This window comes from Mugil cephalus, chromosome 4 (genome assembly GCF_022458985.1).
Source record: "Mugil cephalus isolate CIBA_MC_2020 chromosome 4, CIBA_Mcephalus_1.1, whole genome shotgun sequence".
NCBI lineage: Eukaryota > Metazoa > Chordata > Actinopteri > Mugiliformes > Mugilidae > Mugil > Mugil cephalus.
This window is the reverse complement of record NC_061773.1, coordinates 10,028,125-10,042,644: the sequence shown is the minus strand read 5'-3', so window position 1 is coordinate 10,042,644 and position 14,520 is coordinate 10,028,125. Positions and strand designations below refer to the sequence as shown.

Below are 14,520 nucleotides of genomic sequence, written 5' to 3'. Positions count from 1 at the left end.
TCATTGCGTTCACACAATGAAGGAGAAACAGTCACGTGAAACGTGTTGCTGTGAATTCTGACAATGTGAGGTGTTTCTGGTTAGCGTATTTATATTTCTCAATGGCCACCCACTGACTTAGCAATCTGGTGACAATGGAAAACTGTATCTGGGCCATTTTCTCCAAAACATTGTCCATTATATCTGACATACACTCACATGTGGCACTCTCCATTGGCTGCAGCATGTATCCAATGCACACTTTGAGGATGGGTGGGCTATTTAACCCATCAGTATGTTGCAAACGTTACACTTCACCAAGAACTTCACCTCCCCACAGACAGATGATGTGCTTTATGAGTAGTAAGTTAGTTAAATGAAACTGTTGAGTTAGTGATTCATTAGCTGTAGGCCTCAAAGGCCTTTTAAAACTAAAGCGGATTTACTGTCATCATGTCAGCCATGAAGACCAGGTGACTCAACCCGCAGGTTTTAAACTCCAATGAGACACTTCACAGGTAAGAGCTGTGCTGACTTTTTGCTAATGTGCATATCTTCAGTGATATTCTGGCCAGGTTTTTCTCATGTCACTTCTGAGGCTACTATCTTCTTTGCTGCTAGCTGCTAACGCATTTGTCGCTAACTGCCTTATTTGTCGGTAACTGCTAGCCGCTTTGTTGCTAATTGCTAACTTTTCCTTGCTAACTTCTCTGTTGCTAACCGGCTCGTTTGCTTATGATCATTGTCTTTTTTATTTGGCTTTCATCTGCCCATGGAGCGACTTTTGTAGTTGTTTGCTTTTTGCGCTGGTTGTGTAAAATGATGAAATACTCGTGTTTCAGTATTTTGAAGCCTGAAGTGGTTTTGTGGCCTATTTCCCCACAGGCAGGCTGTTGTTTTGAGTGGTTTCCTGTTGGCATTGTAACATTATATATTTGCTCAAGGGATGTAAACATGAGTGTTTTTCGCTGCACACAGTCCACTCATGTTGTTTGTGTTGCTTGTAGGTTTCATGATAAACTCAGCATTTGCTCTGTCACACATATTACAATCACCTTCACGTTTGTGTCAATGCACTTTATTTGCATCTGCTCCACTCACGTCACAACTGTGGCACTGTGTCTCTGATGTAAGATGACATTGTTTGCTCAACTCACAATTTATTATTTTTTTTGGTGAGTTTTAGAGTGGATACGATTTGTGAGTTGATATAATTATCTGCTGCGTTGTTTGTGTTGGTCTGCTGACCATGAGGTTGCAGTTGATGATAAATTCTCATGCAAGTAACAGCAGTTATGGAATGAATTGCCTTTTGCAACGTGTCTTTAAATGTTCCTTCTAATTTCTTTGACATGGTTGTACATTGCTGGCTGCGCTCAGTATTATGTAAAGTTTAAGATTAACCTGTTGATACACTAATCCTCCTCTCAGAAGAGCAGGCTGCAAAAAAGACATAAAAGTGCAACAGTTAAACTTACAACTCATCAGCTCTCCACATACGTTGCATTCGCACAATAAATCCACTTCATGCGAGTTGGCTGAATGAATTTAAGGATCATTATGCATCGGACCAATGAACATACAATGTGTGGTAATAGCCGTGTGTCCTGTGTAAGTATCCTAGAGAACGTCACTGAACTCTGTCGTTGCAGACTGACTAGTGCGTCCAAAAAATCATTGTCATGATTTTTGCGTACGCTTCAAGCAGAGCTGGTCCCTGCATCTCAGCAAACACACAACATGTGAGATTTATATCTGGATCTTACTCTTTCTCCCACTAGCATGTGCATGACATCACTTGGCAAATCAAAATGTGCTACACTATAGAAACTACAGTCGAGTCCACGTCCACGTAAAGCTCTTTAATTACACTTGATGGGGTTGTGGGGCCATCGTGTCTTCCAAGAAAAACAGTGAAATTACCGGCACATTTCACCAATGGATTTTCAGCTCATTTACTAAATAGTCCAGAGAGCAACAATTTCACAATGCATACATATCAGTATATCTCCCATATTGCTATAAATCACAGATATCAGTCGTGTGAGTGGGTGGTGTACAGGGAACTAGTAAGATAAGGAGAAAATGGACTGATGTTTAGCGTAAACTTGACACTGAATTGTTTTCATATCAAACTTTGAAAATGGATTTCAGCGTTTCTGTCTTCTGTCTGTCTTCCCTTAATGTGAAAGCACTCTGTCCCCTGGGACCATTTTAGCGCTGATGTGTTGTTTAATAGAGATGCCCATTTGATATCACAGTGATGGCTGAGAATGCCTGCGATGCCTCTCCTGTTATTTTTACAGGCTTCGACTGGATGCTGGAGGACAAAGCTCCACAGACACTATGACAGATTTAAAGATCAGTAAAGTATTTATAATCTACTCTCGGCGGGCACGACTCTGATAATTTCTTCATGACAATTGTAAAAGAAAGGAAAGTGTTTTTAGGCTACTTTACAGATAATATTTGAATATTTTGCAATCCAGTTTTTCTCTTCCTATGCAAGTCTCCCATCTGCCAGTGTTGTTACGCTACTGGAAAATCTACTCTAGAATTACCTGACATTGAACTGACTGAACTTTAAAACACTAACCTGGCTGGCTGCATTATTTTTACCCTCTCCGTGCCATAGCTGAAGCAGGACTAAAGCACGGGAGACCATATAAGCTTGAAGAGAGCGGAAGACCTCTAATAGGAGTGACAGAGGGTGGATCAACAAGGTTTAATATAGAGCTAGGAAGATATTTTAGGACCTATATTTCCAAGGTGAAAATGCCTCCGCAGACGGCCTTAAAGGGCAGTGTTGGACCGAACCTTGACAGACTAAAAGACGAATTAAGAAACGTGACTGGGGTCTTGATTGAAAAGTCATTGTTTTGCTTCCAGAAATGGAACAAACTTACATCTGAAAATGAATATACTTTGATATTAGGACCGATAGACAAGAATAAAGTCCTCAATGAGTCCAAATCTACAGTTCAGATCAGTGCCATTTTGCAACGTACAGAAATAATTGTGCAATTGAAATTATCATTGTTATTTTTTCGCGACGCTAATAAGTGCAGCCGCGGGTCGCACCCTACAGTGCAAACAGCTTTCACCTTCATAATCTTAAAGAAAAACACTGTCCTCATATTCTTAATTTACATTCTAAATAAGCTCCTTCGCTCGCAGTTAATTTCCTTACTCGGTGCGTCGCTCGACTTTGTTCGCAGAGCTTTACTTTGGCTCTCCCGATCATTACGTGGACTCAAAACAATTTGTTGACTCTCTGCATTCGCGGCTTGTTGTCACATTCATTTAGATCTATAAACCCCTCTGAGGGTCATGTCTCCACGGGCATAACACGATGTCTGGCTGCATTACCGGATGTTGGAAAGTCAAATTTGAAGTCCGCAGCTATTTCACTGCTCTCTTTGCAACGTCTTGGCCCTGCTACATGAAACACTTCACTTATCACAAAACAGCCCGGGCTAGTGGATGTGTGCACCACGGACTGAAAGCACGGTTGCATAAGATAATTTAAGTGTTCTGATACAACAATGTGATGACAGAAAAAACATGCTGTTGGCTTTCGGACAAATGACAAAGCACGTATGTGTAAGTATACGACAATTTTAAGTGGATTTAGGGGCAAAACATGGAATATATTATTAATAATTTAGTTTATATCAATGAATACTGATTACTGTTACCACAAATCTTTGTTTTTAGAAGAGCTTAGAAGGAGCCCTTTGTATCCAACATGTTGCACTGCCAAGTTTCTACAGCCTAGAATGAACTAACCAAGCACTGGCTCAAGAACGTCCAGAGCCAAGCAGCGGCCACCTCAGGTTTCTCTACATTGTTAAGAGTCAGTGGATTGCAATCTGGAAGCTCACCACTATAAGCCACTTAATCATACACATTGAAAATCCATCGGGATGGAGACCACAAGGAGGTTTGAAAGTGGTAGAAAAAAGCAGAATTCCATTCTCCATTCGTCCGTGCTGATGCGAGTTTCCCGGGGATACAGGCAGCGCCATCTTGCCACATTGGAGCCAGAGTCTGCACAGCACGGTCCGAGAGTGGCGTCATGCAAAGCCGCATTATTGATGACTTACCAACACTTCTGCCAGACTCACTCGCATTTCTATTTGATTAATATGAGTGGTTCGCTTGGCAACTTGTACTAATCACGATGCCTCATTCTGTTTCTATAGCTTCAAATAACTGGAAAATGGACACTTGAGTATGCATCTGTGTTATATTAACTACCTAAAACGACAGCAACCGTCCTTGAGAAAAAAATACTTGACCTTTGTTTTAGTGTTTTAGATCGCCCCAAGTCCCGTCCTCTAAAATGTGAGTGGAGCTTAGGATTTATGCTGCAGCCGGCCACCGGGGGAGCTCTACTTCCTTTGGCTTCAGTTTTGAGGAGCAGTTCCTTCGTCCATCTTCAACAGTCTATGGTCTGAACGTACTAGAAGGCGTCAGTTAAATTAGAGGCAAAGACAAACAACAAGAGGTAGAAATTAGGAAGTTTTCATCAACACAACATGTGCCGGACTTATTACAGACATTAATTTCTTTCAAATAATAGTCCCAAGTTTAAATGGAGTTTAATTTTTCTGTTAAAATATCCTATTTCTTCCAAACAATCTACCACTTCTGTAGGAGGGGGGATACTTTAACTGAACATCCTTGCTCCTACTTCTGCTCGTGTTTTGTTTAGTTTTTTCCGTTCACAGTGTTATTATCTGGCCTTGATTGAGAATGAAGTTTTCATAGACCCTCGTACGTTTTGCTGGTTTGATAGTTGCAATAATTTTACAAGCAAATTACAAGTATTTTGAACGCTTTGTTGCAGTATCGTACAATGACTTGGTGGGTGTCATTTTATATGATACAATGTCGGCGTTTTCACAAAATCCCCCCAAAAATCTCTTTTACCTTTTCTCTCGTTTCAGACTAAACATTACTCTTTGATCTGTTATGCTCACACGGTCTTTACATAATAGAACAAGCAGGTAGTAGCTCAAGGGAGCATGTACAATTGAGTATAATATTCCACCATTTTGCATCAAAGTTTGTTTCATAAATGCTGAACCAAATGTTTGTTTAAAAAAAAACAAAAAAAACCAAAACATTTTTAATGGAGCACATGGTGATTTCCAGTTTACCATCATCAAATGAAACTTTGTGAAGTCTCTGTCTTCAAGTGTCAAAGCGTGGAAAACCAGAGGTATTACAGTTACGGGATTCCGACTGAAACGTAGTCTATAGAGCAGAGGTTAACGAGTCGGTGGCAGCTGCTTCAAACTGGTCGGGTCCCCTCGCTAGGTCACGTCCAGCCAATCGGGTCGCTTGTGGGGCTTGCAGGTGTGAACGTCCACCATATCCTCACAGTCGTTGCACTCCACGGCGCAGCACCACTTGAACTTGCACTCGCACTTGGTGACTCGTTTGACGCGCATGGTGTCGTAGCCTCGTCCGCAGCACATGACCTCACAGCCGTCTGTGCCTCTTGAGGACTTGTTGCACACTCGGCCTGCTGTGCCCAAGGAGCCTGTAAAGAGAGGAAAGGACTTTTAGATGACCAATTTCCTAATATTGCACAGGTCTCCCTTGTGCCTCCAAAATAGTTCTAACTCGTAAGAGGACAATGATGCCAGTTACGTGTTACTTAGCAACGCTGTGCCTCTTGAGGATTTGTTACTAAGTAACTAATCTGACCCCTTTTTTCACTGTGCGTTACTATTTTTCCCATTTTCCTGAGTAAAAATATAATAAAGTAATAATAAAGTAACTTATAATCGAACATGTCCTCCTCCTCCACACTAGGTGGCGATATGTGTCTTTTTAGTGGGTCAATACGTATGACCTATTACGTCATATAATAGTCGTTCATGCGGCAGACCGGCATTTCAAACAACAACCAGGTGGATAATAGTACAGCTTTTTTTAACTCGTACTTATGGTGCAGATATGGTTTGCGCTGTCCCTCAGGTGGTTCTTCTTCTCTGTCTTTTTCTGCGACCGTCTTTCGTGGACGTTTTTGTTCCATTGTCATACTGTAGTGCAGCAGTTGTGGAGCAAGCGCACACGCGTTGTCCAGTCAAAGGTTTGATTAAGAGTATACATGCCGGATAAAACTGCATTATCTGGGCGTCTTAATCGGATAAGGAGAACTCCAATTTTAGTTAGACTAGCATGTTTACATGCATTTAAGCTGTCCAGTTAAAGTCGGATTAAGGCAATAATTTGATTCAAATTTTCACCAGCATGTACGACTGACTGTAAGAGAACAGACCTTCGGGACCCTTCTGAGGGAGTCCTGTGGATTGTTGTTCGTGGGGGTTCTATGGGTTAAGGGGGAGGAGCCTCTGTGGATCATACCACAGACACTTGATTAGTTTGGGATCAGGTGAATTTGGAGGCCAGGTCAACACCTTATGTTGTTCTTCGTTTGTTTTTTTTGTTTTTTTACAGTTGTTCCTGTACAGCGTTTTTGTGTGTGTGCCTGGGTCAGGCCAATATTTTCCAGCAGAACATTGAATTGTCACAAGATGGCCAATATTATTCACTTCTCCTGTCAGTGATTTTAATGTTGTGGCTGATCAGTGCACATAGTTATTGTTGGTACAAAATAAATTCAGCTTTTAAAGAATTAGAGTTCACCTCTCTTCATGTGGGAATGTAGCTTTTCTCTTACAGTAACTTTATATTCACTGCATGTTCCTCTTATGGTTGGCTACCTTTTTGTTGCCCTAATGCTTCAGTTGCTAATCCTGTCAGTTGACCATCTCTGAACAGCAGCTGAGATGTTGATGCTGAAAACAGAAACTGTTTTTCCAAAGTCAAATTTCTCTCTTCCCCCACTCTTCAGCAAGGTGTAGGCTTCCAGAGTCGGACCCAAACACATTTGTTGCCATGTACTCAGGTGTAAAAATCTAAGCCTCAGATCAGATGCCAGGTCTAATAACAGGGCAAAAAGAGAAAAAGGATAAGAGGAAATATTCCCTTCAGGCTGAAGGGAGTGGAGCTTAATACTGACCAAAGGAAGGATTTGAAAAATAAGCCTGCATGTATCCTAAGGCTGTGAATTCCTATACAATGGAGATTAGTGGCGAGGAGGGTCATATGCATTTTTAAGATCACCTTTTAACAAGGTGGGGGGGGGGGCAGCCTTTCCTTTGAGTGAACGCACCTTCATTGCCCCTTCAGTTGCAGTTGTGTAACCAGGCTAACATCAAGGAGGAGTGGAAGAAGTTGTTAAGTCTGCACCGTCACGTCTCCCTGCACATGCTAACTTGCCTAACCCATTAACCGTGAGTTGGTGGGCTCGTTCACGCTCTACTGAAAGGGCTGGATCGGAGGAGGGAGACGGAGCCTAACAAGGCACAGCAAACATCAGGAATTAAAGGAGATGTTAAAGGTCGACTCATCGAACTTTAAGCTGTGAAGGAATGCAAGCCCCCAGTGGACGAGATCCTCATAGATTTCGTAAAACTATGACACATAGGGTCAAGTATCTGTCTGTTTCATCTCGTAACAATATACTGAGAGGTCCTTTGAATAAAAATGAGACCAGACGCTGCCTGCCTTCACTTCCTGTTTGGTTTAAATTTAGTATTTTTGATTTAAAGTACCGGGGGACCACAGGGAAATATTGTCATAGTGTCAATAAAAGATTTGATCTTCAGTCATAGCAGTGAAACCTAATTCTCCATTGAGTCACTCACCTGCTGCACGGTCCATGAGGCAGTAATCTGGGGAGTTCTCAACATAGACCAGCTCGTTCTTGGTGGTTCCCTTGAAGTCCCTGTCAGCCACCATGAAGCCCGTCCCGTCCTGGTTCATGGTCACCTCGATGGCTGTGTTGTACTTCTTGCGGAGGTAGTCTCCGGTTCGCCTGAAGTCAGACATGGCCTGCCAACAGGTTCTCAGAGAACAGGAGCCGCTGACCCCGTGACACTTGCACTCCAGCTTCATAAAGCGCTTCACTGCCTAGAGCAGGGGTCAGAGGTCACAAGGTGTTAAAGCTACAGTGTTGCCCTCAGCGTGATGAGTATGTTATCAGCCCTACTAGCACAATATTCGTCGTTTGATTGTCCGTTATGTTCCTCCAGAGAACAGCCTAAGAGTTGAAGCTCCATTTGGTGAAAATCTCATAGTGTACTCAATGTACGGTTGTTTCTTTGCCTGTTTTCTTTACAGAACTAAGGAGGATCATTTCTGTTTCTTCTTCTTTTCTTCTCAGTTGTGTTTGAGATTATTGTACCTTTTTATTGCGTATTTCATAATAATATGTCTTGTAAACTGAGACTGGACCCACAAGAAGAAGCCATTTAATTGGAAATTTTATCAGTTCTTATAATTGATCACAAAAAAATATAATGAATTGTATTATCTTTCTTGTCTATCAGCTTAATGTTGCCTTAGTATTACATTATTGCAATCTGAATCTTTTAAATTCAAGAAATGGACAAAGAAGATGAAATTTTAAAAAATAATATTTGATTATTTTTGTACTAGTAATTTTGCGTCCAACTACATATATGTGATATGAGTTAAACTGTTGGAAATGTAGTACAGTACTAATACAAAATATAAACTCATTTTTGTTGTCTACACTTTATGAATGTTGATATAAAACCATGGTTCCCAACTGGGAAACACTGTAACAGAGAAAGAACAGAAAAATCTCTTCTCAGTGTATTCAAATAATTAATGGTGTGTGTTTAGGAGGTAAATTAGATTTTAAGGGAACATTTATTATCCATAAACCTTTTCCGCTCTTACAGTACAAAACTGTAGATTAATGCCATTTTTTTTAAGTCCCTTAACTGCAATACGGCACCGCTTAAGCTGAACTTAGTGTTGACAAGTTGTAACAAGCTTAAAATTAAAGCTGCTCACCATCCGACCGCAGCGGTTGTTGTGCAGGTTCATCAGCGCTCGAGCGTCTTTCACCATCCTCTCTCGAGCATCCACAAAGGCCTTGGCGAATTTTATGCCGTAGTTGATGTTGTCGCTGCATCCGCCCCAGTCAAAAGTGCCCTTGTCGTCGCTGGCTTGCCCGCGTTTTTGACCGTCACAGCTGCAGATCTTAAGTTCCCCCTGGCTGCAGGCTCTGGTAATGGCGTAGACCACTCCTGCTGAAGAGATGGCGTACACAAACGCTGCCTCCCGGCTGCCTGGGGATACGGGAAAGATAAGAAATGATGTACTACTGTTTGAAAAGACAGATTAATTTGATAGATCTGACGTTGGAAATGCTGTTGTCACGCCATAACCCATAGTTTTGTCGCTTTATATGTTGAGATTTCAGCTTTTCTTCTAATGGCCTCGTTCACTCTGTTACTGTCGACTGAAACAGAGCACCCGTATCAGTCCATTTATGGTGGATGGCCCGGACAGAGGTAGCAGCTATAACATCACAGTCCGGCCGACTCTCCTTTCACCTTTTAATTTGCACAGATGGCAGCTTTCTCCGCCACTGAGCAGTGTTTTCATTTCAGACGAGAGGAGATTTTGGGGGTTATTTGGGCTGCCTGTCCCACCCTCCTCCTGTTCTCATTCCTGCTCAGGCAATGAAGCAGAACGCAGGCGATATGTCAGGGAGTAAAGCTTTGTCTGGCTGCCAGAAACATCTACCCAAATATTTACATCTCCTATTACTGTTTATACATCACCAGTGTGGATCTCTCAATCTGCTACTTGTTTTCAGAGAGCATCCACTTTCCCAATCTTCCCTCATTCCTGAGAAGGTAAAAAACACTTTCTCTTTCTGTTTGGATTCCAGGGTAAAGTTGATTTAATAGGACACCTATTAATTCTCCGCTTATCTGCTAACAGAGGAGACATTTACGAGGATGATTAACTCGAGTGTCACTGACACACACGGCCACGGTCGCACAAAGAACCACACAGATCGCCGGTGCGGCGCATGTGCAGAACTCACTTCGCAGCATCACCCTGCCAAACACCGTGTGGTCCCGGTCCAGCGTGCTGCAGTTCCAGCGGTGGTGTCTGAACTGGTGCTGGCACTCTCTGATCCACTCCTTGGCTCCCTCGCTGATGGACTGCATCAGGTCCGGGTGCCGCTGGCAGAGCTGCCGCTGCTTGTTCACCAGACCGGGGATGTTGTCACAGATCACCCGAGCACCCAGCGCACCGATGTACCTGCACACACAGATCCAGCAAACAGAGCTGACGATCACTTAAAGGGACACGGGGATAAGCCGCGTTTGAGAAGTTCACTCAGTGGATGCTCCGTTCTTCTCTAAATACCGTGAGGGCCGGACACATTTGCTTTCAATCACAGATTCAACCGAGTCTCCCAATCACAGCGAATTCTGGCACACACGACTGTGAGGCGCTCCAATGTCTAGCTGGTTTAAGAGAGGGTGGAGACTGGCTGCTCATTCAAGAAATATAGTTTGTTTGTTTTTGGTTGATTACTTCACAGTGGAAATAACAGAAGCAGCAGAAAAGAAAGTATGCCGTTTGGCTATGGTAAGTGCTAGGATGATAGTGGAGCAACAAGAGGGCCTCAATTCCCAAGCTGTCAACATTAAAACCACTGACACGAGAAGTAAATAACATTAACCATCTCGTGACAATACAATGTTCTACTGGGAAACTTTTGGACCTGGCATTCATGTGGATGTTACTTAGGCATGTACCACCTGTCTAGACCAGACCCCAACCCACAGCAATGTCAACAGACATCCCCAGCAGGATGCAGCCTGACACACACAAAAAAGGTTTAGGAGCAACTTAAAAAACATGAAGAACAGCACAAGGTGTTGACCTGACTTCTAAATTCACTAGACTCCAAACAGTTCAAGTTTCTGTGGGATGCATTGGAAAAAGCCTGATCCACAGAGACCCGTCCTCTCAACCCATAGGACCCAAAGACCCCCCCCCCCCACTAACAACACTGTGTGGTCAGACAGTACAGGACACCGTCAGAAGACCCATGTCCATTCTCTGTTGAGTCACAACTGTTTTGGAGGCACAGGAGAGACCTGCACGGTATTAGGAAGATGGTCATAATGTTATGCCTGATCGGTGTATGTAAGCAATAATGGTGAACAAGGTGTTCATTATCAGGAATTAATGGATGACATTAATTTCACAATTTATGATTATGGATCCCTCAAATATCATTATTTTGCTTCTATCAGTCATTTGTCAAAGGAAAAAAATCCTTAATTAAATTACAGTGGTAACACCTTAGGATGTAACTACTGTGTTAAATAAGACTATTTAACAAATCAACATCTACTGTGCTCTCCTCTGAATCCCAAAGTAATGACTTGAATAGCGACTGTCCGTGTGACACGATCCGAACTACTGTTGAGCTCCGAAGCCAGCGAGGCCTTTTGCAACTCACGTGTTGCATTTGGTGTCATATGGTGTTCATCTCATCTTGTGAACATGTCGGAGTAAATAGGGATAATAAATCTTGCGTCAATCAGACCATAGGTTTCGTCTTTCAGTTCGGTGAAATCTGACTGCAGCGTCGCAGGCTCCACATTTCCAACAGAAAGTCTGTCAAACTGGAGGCAAAACCAGACGTGGACGCTCGGGTCAAATAAGTGTATTGTCCATCATTTTTGTGGGTACTGTAATATGGTGTCCATCATTTTTGTGGACAAAAATTTTAGTTTAACCTCTGCTGTTTGTGTAAGAGTAAAGTTTTAGTTTTGCCTTTTAGAGGAGGAGGTTATAGACTGAATATGTCCCATAAATAGACAGTTCTGTTAGGATTAAACAACAAACATATGACATTGGATGTTAAGGAAATACCTTTGGATTTTCAGTGTCTTCAGGTGTTTGTCTTAAGCCTTTCTGGCTGCTAGCATTACCTTAATAATTAGCGCACCAATGTGAGTGGCATCACATTTAACTCAAGACATTTTCATTCAGACATTTTCCAAAAAGCAAATAGACTTTTCCCAAAGTGTCTGACTCGAGTTCAGTCTACATTTATTGGATTCCTACTATATTTTTTCTTCAGTTGTTGTCATGTTGTCTTTTTCAGACTCGGATATTCAGGGCGCAGAAGAGATTATTAAATTCCTCACGTTCAGTGAAAAGCCTCTGCTTCCTAATCTCTAACTTTGTGAAGGTGGATCACATGCTGGCGGCATTGTGAGGCTGGGGTGGCCTCTTATCAGCGGGACACGGGGACGGTCATCTACAGTACAAGTGAGCACTCAAGCCTTTTTTTTTTTTTTTTCTTTTCTCCTTTTCCCTCCCTTGCCTCACAGAGCGACCATATGATGGCGCCGACCCCTCCTCGCCCCTGCTTCTCCCTCCCTCCCTAAGCCTGCACGCTCCACTCTCCATCCGGATATCATTATAGTCCCTAATCGCAGCCACATTTGTGTCGCCTGGCCACCGACACAGAAACAGACGTAGCGGGCAGTTTCCACTCCTGTTATGGCTCTCCCGGCCCTGTTAACTGCAACTATCTGCCTGAGCAGTAAAGCAGAACAGAAGCACTACTTGTGTTTATTGTGTGTTGTACATACCGGCTGAGCCAAAGGACCCCTGACTGTCTCCAAGAGGACACACACATAGAGGGAGAGGGAGAGAAGTGGCGCTCATCTAAATTATTACAATGGTTAAAAACAGGCCCAAACTATACAAACTGATTTTAAATAACTATTAATCATCCTGACACACGGCTGCCAGCCGTCTCCCGGTGAAGTTCTTCTCCTTTTCTTAGAAATTTAAACAATTTGATCACAGTTTATTCATAGTGCATTAGCATGAGGAACGATGGGTTTGCACAAATAACGACATTGTGTCTCTCTCGGGAAATTAACCGTTTGTGATGTTATTTATAGAGGGCGCCTTTTCGATTTAAATGAATTTAAATACGTAAGATACCCAGTCCGGGGTTAAAGGAAGAGACAAAGGCTTAAAAACCCACATCAGTGCATTTTCTTTACATGTGACCCGTAACTTGAGAACAGGCTCAGGTGACGTGAGGATGGAGGGAGTGCTAAATCTCCAGCATGTTTTTATTTCTCCTTCTCCTCTGGGCCTTTAAAACCTCAAGAGAAATCATCAAGGAGCATTTACTCATGCACCAACGCCTGCACCTGCCACTTACTCTGGGCCAGACGTATGGATAGGGGAGATTCCCAGCAACACCATTAATCTTCATACACCGGTGACACGCGTTTCTGTGCTCAACGCCTCATTTTTGCACTGATGTTTGGGGGAAAGAAAATCTCATCGCAACACATTTAGAAAATTCCCATACAGAGGCAAACGAAGATGAAAGTGTTTCATCTTTTATGGAGGTGAACTTTGGGTATAGTGGATTTTTTAGGTGTGCAGGGTAATTGTGGTAACAAAAGTTACATATATTTTTATAAGAGAATTTTCCACTAGCTTCACTTTAAAATTCATGACTGATATATGACAGAATGTAGTTAAAAATTAGAAATAAAATTGGAAAAAAACAACAAAAAACATAGGTGCATATTTAAATAAATGAAACCACGTCTTCTCTACATCTGCTCATTAAACGTGAGGCTCTGTGTTTGCCGTGTGTGTGTCATATTAGTTTTATAGATAGTTAACACATTCCCGGTGATCAGTTCAAGACGGCCGAGCTTCAAAGATGCCACTCACCACCACGACGAATCCACTCTCGGGGTGAAAATGAGCAGGAGCAAGATGAATCTGAAGTACATTTTAGAGATGGGCTTGGAGCGACTTTTGGCCCCATTTCTGATCCCCATAGCCCTGCCGCCGCCCGGTAAGTCCCGAGATTTCATCAGACGAAACGCGCTTCTTCCTCTCATGTATTTAAAAAAGCCGCACAGTCAGGTGTGAAAGTCCTTGACGTCTGTCCGCCGCCCATCATCGAATAACAAACTCACTTTAACTCGGGGTGAAAGTGCTTTCCATCAGTGGGCTTTTCTGTCAGTGTATCCATATTCTTCGTTGGCCGTGGAGATGAATGAGTGAGCTGAACGGTGTCTTCGATAACATAACTTCACATTTCCTCCTCAGCTGTTGATTTAAAAAAAACCCTCGAAGTTGCAAACTATAAAATCCGAGCAGGCAAGCCTAGGAAAAGTCAGAGCCCAGTAGAAGAAGTGTCTCCGAGGATGGGACGGGCTCTGCGCTCACCTTTCCTCCCACAGCCGGGAATGAAGATGCGCATCGAAACGCGCGGCGCTGTTCTCCGGTGCGTCAGCTGTCTGCGACCCCCCTCCCTTATTCCCACACCCACCCCCTTTTGGCAAAAAAAAAAAAAAAAAAGAAAGAAAAAATCCGACAGGCTAGTAGTTGTCTGTACTCCATGAATTCAACTTTTTAAAACAGCCTTTATATAATTACCTCCCATAATATGTCCATAGTGAATAAGGACATATACTATATATCCACATAAATCACCAGTTTTTTGTCACTGAATCAAAATAAATGAACACACAAAAAGATTATAGATGTGTGCAGTTTTTTGCTCTGTTTATATCTATTTTTAAAAATCTATTTATGTGACAAACTAATATTCAGAAGATC

General features: G+C 42.5%; 1 protein-coding gene across 1 annotated transcript; it reads right to left on the bottom strand.

The window, feature by feature from the left end:
• Positions 1 to 1,825: 1,825 nt before the first annotated feature.
• Positions 1,826 to 14,197, bottom strand: LOC125006357 (protein Wnt-2b-A-like). The gene is made up of 5 exons (XM_047582314.1): positions 13,624 to 14,197; positions 9,929 to 10,149; positions 8,884 to 9,161; positions 7,707 to 7,971; positions 1,826 to 5,530 (listed from the first exon to the last, which is right to left on the bottom strand). Exons 1-5 carry the CDS (start codon positions 13,794 to 13,796, stop codon positions 5,301 to 5,303), a joined length of 1,167 nt encoding a protein of 388 aa, XP_047438270.1. The 5' UTR covers positions 13,797 to 14,197; the 3' UTR covers positions 1,826 to 5,300.
• Between the last annotated feature and the right edge of the window lie 323 nt (positions 14,198 to 14,520).